At 39.0% G+C, this 15,093-nt stretch overlaps 1 protein-coding gene across 4 annotated transcripts in view; it reads left to right on the forward strand.

The window, feature by feature from the left end:
• The window catches only part of mtor (mechanistic target of rapamycin kinase), a 76,488-nt gene that overhangs the window by 12,635 nt on the left and 48,760 nt on the right, over positions 1-15,093 (forward strand). For all 4 annotated transcript variants that reach the window (XM_082518022.1, XM_082518025.1, XM_082518023.1 and 1 more), the window contains 10 exons: positions 306-556; positions 677-763; positions 2,390-2,557; positions 7,967-8,079; positions 8,415-8,577; positions 8,972-9,064; positions 9,396-9,542; positions 9,994-10,136; positions 10,469-10,631; positions 11,559-11,704. In XM_082518022.1, the coding sequence (XP_082374148.1) occupies positions 306-556; positions 677-763; positions 2,390-2,557; positions 7,967-8,079; positions 8,415-8,577; positions 8,972-9,064; positions 9,396-9,542; positions 9,994-10,136; positions 10,469-10,631; positions 11,559-11,704 (1,474 nt within the window). The remainder of the gene's footprint in view (positions 1-305; positions 557-676; positions 764-2,389; positions 2,558-7,966; positions 8,080-8,414; positions 8,578-8,971; positions 9,065-9,395; positions 9,543-9,993; positions 10,137-10,468; positions 10,632-11,558; positions 11,705-15,093) is intronic.

Below are 15,093 nucleotides of genomic sequence, written 5' to 3' on the forward strand. Positions count from 1 at the left end.
AGCAATTTATTGCATCTGACTGAAAGTTGTACAACAGGCTGAAATCATATTATGTGATTACGACGAAAGAATGTCCTCATCAGATTTACATTTGGCAAATTACTAAATATTTCTAGGGTTTAAGCATGGCCACTCACAACTGTCACATTCATCAACTGCTCCATCAGTATGACTGAAGGAGAGATGGCACAAAACCTGAGAAAGATTCTTGCATTATTATTTTTTAATTTTATAGTTTATATGTTTATATAGTTTATATGACAGCATCATTCAAACTAACCAACCTCACTCTCCTCTTTTTGTAGCTGACTATAGCACCAGTGAAATGCTGGTGAACATGGGTAACCTGCCCCTGGATGAGTTTTACCCTGCTGTGGCAATCGTCACTTTGATGCGCATCCTGAGAGACCCATCACTCTCCAACCACCACACTATGGTAGTCCAGGCGGTCACCTTCATCTTCAAATCTTTGGGCCTAAAGTGCGTCCAGTTCCTGCCTCAGGTCATGCCCACTTTTCTCAATGTCATCCGGGTGTGTGATGCCAGTATCCGAGAGGTAAGCTGTTGTGTGGATTAAGAGGAAAGAGACTGCCTGACAGATTCATTATGGCATTTCTCTTATTTTGTCAGCTGTTCACAAAGCAAATCTTAGACTCTGTCTTCTGTCTTCCTCCAGTTCCTCTTTCAGCAGATGGGAATGGTCGTGTGCTTTGTGAAGATTCACATCCGTCCCTATATGGATGACATCTTCACCCTCATCAGAGTGAGTAACTGTTTCAACCCAATCTCTAAACACTCATTATGCAGCCCTTCTTTATTTTCCTTTGAGTTAGGCTGACAGCTAAGAACTCTTAATTGCACTCAGTTGTGCTTTCTGCTTTCCTCATTAGAAGTAATGTGTTTAAGGCCTCTGCATGAAGTCTTGCCCCATGTCACACAGCAGTATGCATTGTGTGTAGTGAGGTACTTAACAAGATTAAAGAAACTGTGAGTCAGAGAAAATAAGAAGTTATGTATATTTAGAGATGTTCTTTTTACTCTTCCTTTTATTATCACTCACTGTTCACCTTCTAACTGTAGCACTGCATGTGGCTCCGATGTACGTTTCCACTCACGTTATTCAAATAATATTTAGGAGAAAAACTGCCGATGACTCATGACGCTCACACTTATCCCATGATGTGGAACAACTGCTAAAGCCATAGCTCCTGCCTGCACTTGCACAAACACAATGTCAAGCACATAATCATTTAAAGAGTCACAAAATATCATATGACTGTCCTTGCGTCGGAATCTTGGTAACACTGTTACCAAAACTTTTGCAATGGCCGCAACTCCACCTGGTGGAAAGTAATTGAGAGAAGTAGACCACTGCGCCTCCAGTCCCTATGAGTTAATAAATGGCAAGTAAAACAAAGAATCTATTCATTTTTGCTCCAGTCCTGCTCTTGCATCCAGATGAGGGGGCTGGAATAGCCATTCAGGACGTACTCTCACTTCCTCTCTAGTTAGCAGCCACAAGCAGGGAAAGCAGGAAGTTGGGGGTTGCTTGAGGCCTCTCGTCCCTGACAAAACGCCTTTGCCAAATCTCACAGCTGAAGCCCATTGACTGATTGATATATTGTGTGACTTCAGGTCTTTTCTACTCCAGCTATTAATATTTTTAATGTGCACAGTGGTCAAACCTAGATTTTCCAAAACACTGTCAAAATCCACGCAGAGGCATGATGTAAGTCCCAGCTGACAGGAAACTGTCTCCATTCCTTGCCATCCAGTATTGTGACCCCTGCTTTGTGTCTCTAGCACGTGAACGTTTTGCATTTCCAGAGGGAACACTGATCCAGGCATTTGTCTCCCACTCAGCTTATTGATAAAGCACATTTTGACCTACTTCTGTATAGCTACACAAAAACTTTAGCATTACAATACAGCAATACAATTCCTTTTTCTTTCACACTGTTGCTCCTCCTGTCCCAATTTTTTGGTAATATTTTGCTGTCATTAAATTGCAAAAAGAGCCAACCAAATCAAACACACAGTGGTCTTTGCACTGTGTTCATCTAAATGAGTTATAAAATATTTGACTTGTGTTTTTGTTTTTATTTACATTTTACAAAGCATCAAAACTTCTTTTAGGTGGATGTTTAGTACTGTAGTACAGTATTTCTTTAATTTATGTTGTTATTACATACTATTAGTATTAGAAAGCGTTGGCATTTGATTGTCTAAGAGTAATTTGAATTTCTATAATGTGTGTTTGAATATACTCTCCATTAGGGCTTTATCAGAATGTACAATCTTTTAACTTATGTTGGCTTTGATAATAATGAGCAAAAATGGGTGTCAAGTTAATGTAATGAATACCAACATTTCATTATCTGTGTCTTAGGAATACTGGACACCAAACAACCCCATGCAGAACACCATCATCCTCCTGATTGAGCAGATTGTGGTGGCGCTTGGTGGAGAGTTCAAGCTCTATCTCCCTCAGCTCATTCCACACATGCTACGTGTCTTCATGCATGACAACAGCACCGGGCGCAGTGTTACCATCAAGGTGAGTTCACTGCGGTGCGATTGCAGACGACATGCGATGTCAGTATCTGATTTGCCAGTAATAGACTAAAGCTGTGTAGTTCATTGGGTCTCATATTTTTATGAGCTTACAGTTACTGTGCATACACTGAAGGGTAGCGGAGTGTCCAACAGCTGGAATTAATAACACAGAAGAGAAAAAAGTCAGCTGGAGATAGATTTTCAGTGTTTTTATTTCACAAAAAGCTTTTAATTACTTTTCCAATTCTGCAAAAGTTGTTTAGATTCTGGATCACAAACCAATATATTGTTTTTGCTTTTCTTTGGCATCTTCGAGAACATTTTTCAGGTTTGTGTCTGAAATCACGTGCAGCTTACCGTGCCAGAATTATAGGCCGCGGCATTGCCCATGACTCATAGATGTTTAAAATGTCAGAGCTGTAGTTGAGATTACATTTTGGTACGAGGGATTATGATTTAGTAGTTGGAGCAAGAGAATGTACTGTTTTCTTATGTTAATGTTGCCATGAATGCTTGCTCTGCAGAGTGCAGAGCTGTTGGTGAAATAAAAATTAAATTGAGTACCCTTAATTATAAAAACAGACCAAAATGCCTGCTGTGGTGCCTTGGGCATCGTTATCAGAGAAATGGTGGTTTGTGTACTTGTTAATCCCTCCATTGGAGCTCTGCATTCTCTAACTGGCAGTCCAGAGCTTATTTCCAGCGCTGTCGCTGTCGCTTTCCTTTTTTTTTCCTTTTTTTTTGTTTAAATGAAAGCAGTTTTGTATTCTATCCCAGTTTCATCTACACTCTAAACTACAGGTGATTAGAAAACCTGTAACAGTTTAAGAGACTATTAAGTAGGGCTGGGTATCGTCACTGATTTCTAGAATCGATTCAATCCCGATTCACAAGGTCCCGAATTGATTCGATCCACGATTCGATTTAATTCGATTAGATTCAATTCGATTTGAATCTGGGAACTTTTGACAGTCAGAAATATTATAATTCAGATCAGTACATTTACATATTTTTGTATCTATAAAAAGGAAGCTGACACACGCAAGACTTTATCATTTACTGTCTTAGCTGTTTGGTTGTTGAAATTTTGTGAGATTTCACCAGAGATTCTGGCATTTCGGGCAAAATAAATTTATATTAAAAAAATCGATTCAGGATTTTAATGAATCGATTTTACGTTATCCAAGCCAGAATCGATTTTAATCGATAAATTGATTATAAAAACCCACCCCTACTATTAAGTATTTTGTCATACATATTTTTTTCCGTTTGTAAATGTGGGAATGTGTTCACGAACCTGCTGACCGTCGAATAGAGAGTAAACTGTGGGTGACCCAGATGATCAATAGGATGTATGTATTCTGATTGGTGATTGTTTACTCAAAAATACATATGTAAGAAAAGAAAGTCTACAGTGAAATTGAAAGGCCAACTCACAGAATGCAGACACTGGTAGCTGTATTTGCATATATTTATTTACAATGTCAATGAATCTTTTTGATGCTTACAGGGGGAATAACATTTTTGTGTAAACTGGAAGCTATGATGATGTCAACCAGAGACATTCTCCTGGGAAATCTAATTTGTAGCGCTTCACTGCGTTTCTAACTCAGTATTTGGAGAATATTTCTCCTACCTTAATGTCTGCCATTTTCTCGTCTGCTTAAGAAGCTCAGAAGATTCTGAAAAGTCTCACGTACTCCCTTTACGACTGTTATGTTTTAAGAACTTTTATCTCTATCTTGATCTCATCTTAAGAATGTGAGAGTAAATTCTTAAAAAAACAAAAAAAACCTAACGTTTTATCACTACATACTACTATTGGTCTTCTATATCACAATATAATGTTGGTCATACTTATGAAGTATTGCTTTTCTTGTTAATTATATAACAGAGTTGATTAATCCCGCACTTTGCTAAGTGTCTGTTTCACCATTGTGCTCATTATTGTATCAGTTATTAGCAGGCTTTTGATTCCTGAGGATTACTGCTGAGCAGTAACAAATTATTTAATTTTTAGTAACATCATTGTAACATTATTACTTTCTCCTGTAGTGACTTTTGTAATGTCCGAAAGAGCCATTTCTGAAGGCTGTAGTTACTAACGCAGTTCTGGGTAACTTGCCCAGCACAGATGAGGATAAACTTTGTGAGCTTTTTATGTAGAACAGGAAAGTACCCTAATAAATCTCAGTTATAATAAAGCAAAAAGGGTGCTGGAAAGATTTTTTTAATTTAAAAAAGTATGATCATGCTTAGTTTAACTGAAGTAAGTCAAAAGATTTAAAGTTAAACTCTGTAACTGAATAAAATCAGTGGTTAAAGCCAGCTGCTTTATTAAGACTAACTGGTTGATCATGATTAATCAGAATCAGAATCAGAATACTTTATTGATCCCTGGGGGAAATTATTTTTTGTTACAGTGCTCCATTTTAAACCAACATTAAGACAAGACAGACAATACGCTAACTAAGAATAGTACAATATATACATATATATACATACATACATACATAAGTCACTTATAAATAAATATTTGGAAAAGAAACATGTGTAGTTGTAGCAGCAAACAGTGTGTTAAGTGGATGCGTTGTACAGGGAGATGGCCACAGGCAGGAATGATTTCCTGTGTCGTTCAGTGGTGCTTTTCGGTAATCTCAGTCTCTCACTGAACGTGCTCCTGTGACTGACCAACATGTCATGGAGTGGGTGGGAGGTGTTATCCAACATTGTCTTTATCTTGGACAGCATCCGCCTCTCCGACACCACCTTGAGGGAGTCCAGCTCCATCCCCACAACATTAGTTTGGTATTATGCAAGATATTGTGATGTAATTAGTAAACAGAATAATTAAGTAAACTCTTGAGATATCATGCATTTGTTGGAAAGACATTGTATTTGTATTTCTTGTCCCTTTGGACTCCTTGAGAAATGACATTTTCTAAATATTGGTGTTTTTTGTTATAAACAAAAGCGAATAATACATTTTCTTTCAGAAGAAAGAAACTTGAGAAGTGCGTGATTGCACGAGTGGTGTCGTCAGTAATAAAAACCAAATGCCAACCAAAAGCAAAATGGATGTCTAGAGGATAGCGCGCCAGCAACTGATCTATAGGAAACTTTTTTTTGGAGGAGGATTGGCACACCGGGCCAAAGTTTTGCCAGTGCTGCTGATTATCATCAGCCACACTTCCCCTCAAGTGCTTTAAAGAGCAGCCACGCAAACCAGCAGGGAGAACCGTCACAGACAAAGGGCCCTCTTTGGCCCTATTCATTTTTGTGTCTGACACCCTCCCACGCACGATTTGAACCCTGTGTGGAATTACATGCTGAGGGTTCTCTTAACTTGGGGGCAGGGAAGAAATACAGCAGCAGGCTTTGGGATCCCTTCACCTTTCTCCAAATGAATTTCAGCATCTCTGGTGATTTATGCTGCTATCAGATAGGAAAAGAGTGCCACAGTGAAGGAAAGTGTTGTGCAGAATTTATAGCATAAGACAACATGAGAGAAATATTAAGACAGAATAATTATGTTGTTTCACTTATTGTATATTCATAATTATCAAAGCCCTAAAATCTTCATTAATAATACCATTTTAGGGCAGTGCAGAAAGCTTTCTTTCATAGACTCCCTGATACGCATTCATACTCTCAAGGAAACACTAACTAGTAATTTACCATTACATTTCTTGTAATGTTACAAGAAATTGATAATACCTTGGTAATAGCAGTCTGAACAGGCTGTTTGCAGTTTTCTCTTCTTTTAGCGACACACTAACTTTTAGATTTCAGGCTGACGTCTACCAGCAGCTCAAACCATAGAAATGTATAATGATGACCTGGTTAAAAGTTGTGCTCAACACATGCTGTGTCCTTAAAAAAATGGATCTGAAAACATGAAGATATAAGGATCCTGTAAGACAGAATAATGAAAGTTTAGTGTCAAAAATTAGCAATGGCCACAAAAAAACCTCCATTATGAATGTCTCAGTGTAGCATGACCCTGAATCTGTGTTTTGTAATAGATTTCTTTGCGAGTTGCACTGAGTCAAAGTAAAACTTGTCATAAATCTAGTGGAGAAACTATATTAACTAGACTGAAAAGGGCCTGTGTCAGAATGACGAGATGACTTTATTTTGCTAGCATTAGTTTAGGTTTAATAATTTAAGCTCACATCACTTTACACTCATACTGAAAGTATAGGAGCTCAACCTTCAGTTGATTTATTGGGGTGGTGTTTTATGTTTGTGGCTTCCATCAATATCCATCAGGACCTTTTGAGGTCTAAGCCACTTGCTCGTAATACAGCAGTTCAAAGACAGCACGGACCTATAAGTAACACACTCTCCTGTTTCAGCAGCGGCAGCCAGTAGTTGTCAGGGTTTTCCCTCAAACCCTAAATCACGATTTACGGGGAGACCACAAACACAGAATCGTGCGGAGCACAGTCATCTAGTCTTCTCTTCTCTGGTGCTGTTTAGTTTCAAAGTCTGTAGTATAGTATAATTCAGCAGCCCACAATCTGGATTGTCTGTAACTCAGGTCTGTGTCTGGAGCCTGATCTTTAGCGCAGCATGGGGGTCATGAAATGAGGGGAGTGGGAATCAGATTTCCCGCTTGTCTACAGAAGAGGTGAAGAAAAACATACTTCCATCATTTCAAGAAGCCTTCTCCCCTGAGCTCCACCCCCACCCTTCTAGGCTCACACATGCACACAGTTGTACACCTCCAACTCAACTTCCTGCTGTCTCGCCGTGTGCACTTTAGACATGGGGTTGGAGAGTGGGGGGAAAAGCAGAGGTGGTCATGGTATGTATTGGGGGGCTGGGGTATTTTTGATGCTTTCAATAGACGTCATCCTTTAAGACCACCATGTAGCCACCAAGCCTGTGTGCACATGCGCCACACAGCACCATGTTTACTGTTACCTTAAGGCACTGTGAGGCTTTCTCAAAAAATGCCATTTAGTTAATGTTGGAATTTGTATGCAGTAAACATGGCTGTACTCACTAATAATAGAAGATATACAGTCATTGGTGAAATGTAGATTAATAATCTAAAATTGACAAAAAGCCCCACGCAGAGGTACGTCATGAAACTTAACATCAATTTTAAGGAAGGTAAAATTGATGTTTAAACCCCCCCCCCCAAAACCCACTAATGTAATGTTCATATTTTACTTTATGATTTGCATCCTGTGAAGGCACAGATTCATGCTCACTTATTCGCTAACAGCTATACACAGATTTCCTGGACGGCTGGCTCGTGTGCCAGCACCTTGCTGAAATAAAATGCCATTCGACTTTCCCTTCAGAGCTCCTGAAGAAAACCATTTACAAGCTCATTAAAGCCACTCATGTTTAAGTGCTGCAGTATGTGGAATTAAGGAATGTGTGCTCTCCTTTTCAGCTACTCAATGCCATCCAGCTATTTGGTGCCAACCTAGATGACTACCTCCACTTGTTGCTGCCTCCCATTGTCAAGCTCTTTGATGCCCCTGATGTGCCCCTGCAGGCTCGCAAGTAAACGCTACACCCGTAGTTTTAGTGAGGAATCTAGTGTGATAATAAAAGTCATTCTCACTTAATTTTGCAAATAAAAATGTATTTAGCATCAATCTGATGTCACCACAGAAATGGGAAATTAAAATTAGACCATCACTGTGGTTAAAAGAGAGGAAAAAAGAACAAAGCTAAACATTTTTATGTGTATGTTTTTTATTAAAGAATCCATCTGGCAGCGATGTCAGATTTTTCACATGACTTCTTGGCTATCGGAGCAGGCTGTGTATCTAAGTCTGTGTCCTACAAACATTTCAGTAAAGCTGAGCATCCTTTGTTTTTCCTCTGTGGCTCAGGGTTGCCTTGGAGACACTGGACCGACTGACAGAGTCCCTGGACTTCACAGACTACGCTTCACGCATTATCCACCCGATCGTTCGGACACTTGACACCACTCCAGAGCTGCGTTCCACTTCCATGGACACCCTGTCCTCACTCGTATTCCAGTTGGGCAAGAAGGTAACCAGAGCTGTCCCCCGGGCTGTCTTTTAGATGTAGATACTATTAACTGTACTTTTCCAGTCTTCCTACTGTTGGCTTCACATGCACTGCCCCCCCTAGTTTTATTACTTCCTGCCAGACTGCTGATGTCATTGACCATTACGCAGCATGGGGTGGTGTTTACAGGAGCGGATGAGGTCACATTTACCCCTGCCTGTCCTCTCAAGCTTTCCCCTCCCTTATCCCTCAAACCCCGTGTCGTTAATGTGTAGGGGAAGCTTTTGATCTGAGGTTCATGAAGGTTAGAAACAAGTGCAAGACACCCAGTTATTTACTTTATGGTGAAGGGAAAGCGGTCTCCAGACACACATACACCCTTATGTTTATCCTTCCTCTCTCCTCTTATTTTCAGTACCAGATCTTCATCCCCATGGTGAATAAAGTGATGCTAAAGCACAGGATCAACCACCAGCGTTACGACATACTCATATGTCGGATTGTCAAGGTATGGCTCGCCAGTAAATCCAGATTATTACTACACATTTTTCACACATGTCTCGTAGATTATCTGTGAGCTGCCAGTCTTTTATTTCATAACCTCACAGGGCACAAGGTGGTCTGGCAATAAATTACATAAGTATAAATAAACATTTCATATTCAGTGCACCATAAGCAAGTCATTACCATGTCTTGTTTATCAACAGTCCCTCAGGAAGGAAATGCACTTCTACTTTCATAAAACGTGTTTTGGGGCCCAGCTCAACAGTTTGAATGTGTGTGGCCCGCATGTGTGTGGCCTGCATGTGTTTGTTTATGTTTGTTTTTGTGCCTATCAGGGCTATACTCTGGCAGAGGAGGAAGAAGACCCTCTAATTTTCCAGCATCGCCAGGTTCGTGGTAACCAAGGTGACGCTTTGGTCAGCGGACCAGTAGAGGCGGGGCCTATGAAGAAGCTCCACGTCAGCACTACTGCACTCCAGAAGGTTGGAAGGAACAGTTGGCATTTTTTTCCCCCCATGATTAAAGACACGCACACGTCCAATGTTTATATCGGTGGCAGTGTTGCAGGTGTTTCATTTGTGTACAGGAAGCAGTGCTGAAAGCCGTAGTTCAATTGTGGTCAGGATGTATGAGTCAACAAACTGGTGATAAATTAATGGAACAACGTCGTCATATGAGCAGAACACCACAATCAGTGCATATATTTGACTGCAGAAAACAAAGGATTACCTGCTGATTTGATGATAGTTTACCGAGTGGTGTCAGACTGGCCTGTGGACCGATAAATTACACAGCGCTCTTCACTACCATCATCAAGATAATAAAAAAAATCTCACAGTTTACATTATAGTCAGATTATCCCATACACATTACATGTGAAAACTTTGCGTCCACATATTTGTTCTGAAATTGATGATTTCTGACACTGGAAAGGCTTGGGGAGCTGCCAGGAAGGTGTCCAAAGATGATTGGCTGGAGTGGCTGAGGCGCTTGAGTGTTGTCCTGCTCAAAGAGTCATCCTCCCCAGCTCTGCGCTCGTGCTGGTCACTGGCTCAGACCTACATCCCTCTTGCCAGGTAAATGCAAACATAATTCATTATGAAGCATGTACATAAAATCTGAAGCTCTGTCTTTGCATAGAGTTTTGGGCAGTCACTACTGCCAAAACATTCTCAGTTATCAGTAGTGCAAAACTGGTCAAACTTGACAATGTCAAAGGTGACTGTATGTAGCTGTATGAAAAGCAGAGTTACTAAAATGCTAAAAAAAAAAAAAAGCTGTGTAAAATCACAAATACCTGTTTATTCTGTGATCATTTTTACAACTTTTAGAATGATCTCGCTACTGCAAAATACTTGAATATTTTAATGTTGTTTTAATGGCAATATGTTGTTTTTGTTGACCCCAGAGACTTGTTCAATGCAGCTTTCCTCTCATGTTGGTCTGAGCTGAGTGAGGACCAGCAGGATGAGCTGATCCGCAGCATTGAGTTGGCACTCACATCTCAAGATATTGCTGAGGTCACACAGACTTTGCTCAACTTGGCAGAGTTCATGGAGCACAGCGATAAGGTTAGCAGTGACCTGATAACCTAATTAAACTAATAGCTGTGCTATTGTTTAGACATACATGTTTTTAGTGTCCCTGCAGATGTGAACGGACTCTCAAACAGCATTTTCAAAACTAAATTCTAATCCTCAAAGTTTTTATATTAGCCAGAGTATTTTTTTCTTCATCAATCAGGTTTTGCTTCGTTAAAGATTGTAATAAAAATGTCTCTCAAAAATCAAAGTAGGTTTAATGTTTTTAACTCTTGCTCAAATAATTAGTCGTATTCTTAATTTGATTTTAAATGTTTATAGCGTCAGTGTATATCGGTCTAAATTGAGAAGTATAAATGGAAATTAATCTGTTTTAAATTAATCCACAACACAAAGTGTGAAAAATAAATGCTTTTGCAGTCCCACTGCACATGTGTTTATGATGTTGAGATAATATTCTTCTCACAGCATTTTAGAACTTAATTTTCATTGTTAAAATAATACAGATATTTTATTTGGTTAACTTAATTATTTCTGCCATCAACATCACAAAATTTAATTTGCTTTTTATCAGTTTATGTCTCTTCCAGAAAAGATAAGCACTGCAGCAGATATAGATGTGGAGACATCTGTTATTATGCTGTTATTTGTTCATCTACTTATTTGCACAGTCGCATGCAGCATTATATAACAGTAAGAAAAAGATTAACTCCAGAAACACGGAAATGTGTTAACCTTTTGATAAAATAGGAACTTTAAACTTGGCATAATAATAATACTGATGCTGTTACATTAAGGACTGTGAATGTTGTGGTTGGGCTGTGATTTCAGTTTCAATATGCTCCTCGGCAACGAGCCCACCGTCGAAGAATGATGTATTCTTCATAGTTAGATAATCAGAGCCAGTGGAATGATTGTCATTTAGAGTTATTTATTATGTACAATTTCCTTTTCCAGGGCCCTCTGCCCCTCAGAGACGATAACGGCATTGTGCTGCTCGGTGAGAGAGCTGCCAAATGCCGTGCCTATGCCAAGGCACTGCATTACAAAGAGCTGGAGTTTCAGAAGGGACCAACCCCCCTTATCCTGGAGTCTCTTATCAGGTAGGAGGTGTGAAAAAGCTCAGAAATGAATGTGTTATTTTTATGAATAACAGCCACAGCTTACCTGAATAGGGTAATTAAAAAAGCATGTCATGGTCCACTTAACTTTTTTGTTTGTGTAATTTAACAGGTCCTCAGCCCAGTAGGTTATCGCTTAGAACAAACATTACACCACCCTCGAGGAGTCAGTTTTTCAATCTAATAAATAAAGAAAAAATATATTAAGCATATCCTCCTCTCCCACAAGCCTTTGATATCTTCTGTCAACTTTTCCATCCCCTTTTCTCATCTTTCTTTATTTCTACGCCTTTGGCATTGCATGGAAAAATCTGTTTTGCAGGCATCTAATTGGAAGCTTGCCTCCTTTTCATCTGTGAGTGTCTGGACTTGTGTTTCTCTGGGGCCTGTTTTCAATTTCTCAGAAGCCTTGATCATGATGAATGATGGAAGCCGGCACTCTGGTGTTTTCAATATCCCCATCTGGTTCTCACCTCTCCAGGATTTCCCATAAAAGATCTAGACGCTAGTGTGCTGAAAGCACTGCGAAAACCTCTTTTTACTGAGTCGCGGCTGTATTAGGGGAAAAATATGTTTCATATCTGATGCATACTTTTTGATGACAAGGAGTTTTGTCATAGCCGTTTCGGTGCCTGAGTCATTGTGTTTGTAAGTGACATTGGAACTGATCATTTCATTCTTTCATATGGATATTCAGTTAAAATAGTTAGTTTATGGTAATACATCTGTGACCGCTACAAATGATGTGTGAGGGATTTTTAGAAAATCCACAGAATTAATTTGTGGTTTGACTATGTTCTTAGTAGGCACAGAAGTATCGAATATAGCCAGGAAACTTGTCACATTTTCCCCTTTATTCCTAACAAGAGAGGAATGCTGCTAATTTAGCAATTTGCATTTATTTGTAGAAGTCTATCATGCAGTGTTAATATATGTGAATCATGTGATAGTCTTTGTTTCGGATTTGTTAATATTATGTATTAAAAAATATTGAATTTGTCATTATTTGGTAGAATGGGGTAAAAGAAAGCTGTGTATCTTGGAGATAAGTGCTTAATAAGTGCTAATACATATACATTTGGTTGATCTGTCATAGTTGTAACAGTAGGGGCCAGGCATTGTTGCATCTAAACCATGTGTTGGTAATTTTTCTGTAGCCTTAGTGTTATGGGTACCATGGAAATGCTTGGAAATTGAGTCTTGAATAAAACGTAGCATGTTGTTGAGATGCACAAAAGACTGCACGATGTTAGGTAAAATATCATCTTATGATACCCAGCCAGTGTGGCTTTTGTTTGTTAATACCAGCTGCAGTAGCTTAGCTTAGCTGGGTTTGTTTTTACCTTGTGAGTCTGCGTGCGTATCGTGTGTCTTATAGGGGGCACAACCATGACACTGGTTTAGAGTACTTTGACAGGTGTTTATACGGTATGTTTGTCTGTCCGGATTTCTGCAGACAGATTGTGTCAGCATAATAGTTAGAGTTTACAAATACATTTGGGGTGACTCTTGAGCAATAAGTACTCATGTAACAATGAAGTAATTCTTAAATAATTGTCATATTGTAGATGGTACTGCATTATATCCCTGAGTCAGGTATATTGACAGGGATAATGCATTTGATCCCCCTGCAAGATGGTCTAGTTTTTTTTTTTTTTTTTTTTCTTCCACTGGGAAGTTTTGATGGACTTGGATTAGGATAAAGAGATGTCATCATCATCTCAGGTTGGTAACTTTTAATCTACCTGTGTTGTCTCTCCCTGCGCTTTCACCCTCTTGGGTTATGGTCCAACCAAGGCAATAGTAATAAAAGTATCGAGTATAATGCACAACTCCAATTCCAGAATGTCGGGATGCTATGTAAAGTCTCACGAAAACAGAATGCTGTGAGTTGCAAATCTCACAAACCCTTATTTTATTTGTAATGGAACATAGAAAACATATCAAATCTTTTGAGACATTTTACTGTTTGATTAAAAATCTTAGCTTGTTTTTAATTTGATAAACATGTCTCAAAGTTGTGATGGGAGCGACAACAGGCTGGAAAAGTAAGAGTTACTAGAGCAAAAGAGGTGGGGGAATATTTTGCAGCTAATGAGTTTAATTGGTAACAGGTCAGTGGCATGAATCTTGGAGAGGCAAAGTTCCTCAGAATTAAAGATGGGCAGAGGTTTAACAATCTGCAAAAAACAAACAGTTTCTATGAATTATAGAACAATTTGAGATTTGTCTTCCTTGATGTGAAATTATAAAGACCAATCTCATCATTTCCAGTAGAAATGATCCAGAGAACATGGAGAAAACTGTGCACAAGGGACAAAACTGAAAATCAATATTCTGTGATGGAAATCACTGTATGGGCTCAGGCCCAGAAATCATTCTCTGTGATCACAGTCCACCTCATCCACAAATGCAGGTTAAAGCTGCAATAATGAAGAAAAGAAACAATATGTGAACATGATCCAGAAACTATGTCTTCTCTGGGTCAAAGCTCATTTAGAATTCAAAAGCCTGCATCTCTGATGATATGGGAGCGCAATAATGTTTAGGAAACTGGCAACTTGCACATTTGGAAAGGCAAATCAACACTGAGAGGTGCATACAGGATTTAGAGCAACATATGCTCCCATCCAGACAACAGATTTTTCAGGAAAGACCTTATATATTTCAGCAAGACAGTGCTAAACCACATACAGGAGATCCTACAATAGTATGGCTTCATAGTTGAAGAGTCCAAGTGCTGAACTGGCCTGACTGCAGTCCACACCTTTCACCAATTAAAAACAGTTTGGAGCATCGTGAGACATGAGTGAGACTACATGTCTCGCCTAAGAGTCCAGAAACTTGACTGGTTAAAAGAAGAGGGATTTTACACAGTGGTAAACATAGCTGTGCCCCAACTTTTCAGACATTTTACTGCCATCACATTCAAAAGATGAAAACACAGCTTTTCCAAAGGTAGTATTTATTGCACAATCCCTATATTTCAATTGAGAAGTACACAATGAAATGCCTGTAGTTCTACCTTAACATAAAATCTGCATTTCAGGTAAAAAATAAATAGAAAAAATCGAGTGAAATCTTGCTGAAGGAGCTGTCTTCATTAAATATTAAACAACACTTTTGGCAGACCTGTCACTGAAGTTTAAATCCCCTAGGAAAATAGGAAAAAAATCTATTTATTGAAGCGACTTTCTTAAATAGAACGTGCTAAACATTAGAATTCCTCCTAGAGCAACAATGTTTATGTCAATAGTAACTGGCCTCTTATTGTGGTATAGTTCACCACTGTTTAAGGTTATCTTTTGTGGTGGAGCCACATGCTTAAACACATTCTAACCCTTAAAATAGATAGACCTTGTTTGTTTTAA

The sequence above is a fragment of the Aulonocara stuartgranti genome (assembly GCF_965226115.1).
Source record: "Aulonocara stuartgranti genome assembly, chromosome: 20".
Lineage (NCBI taxonomy): Eukaryota > Metazoa > Chordata > Actinopteri > Cichliformes > Cichlidae > Aulonocara > Aulonocara stuartgranti.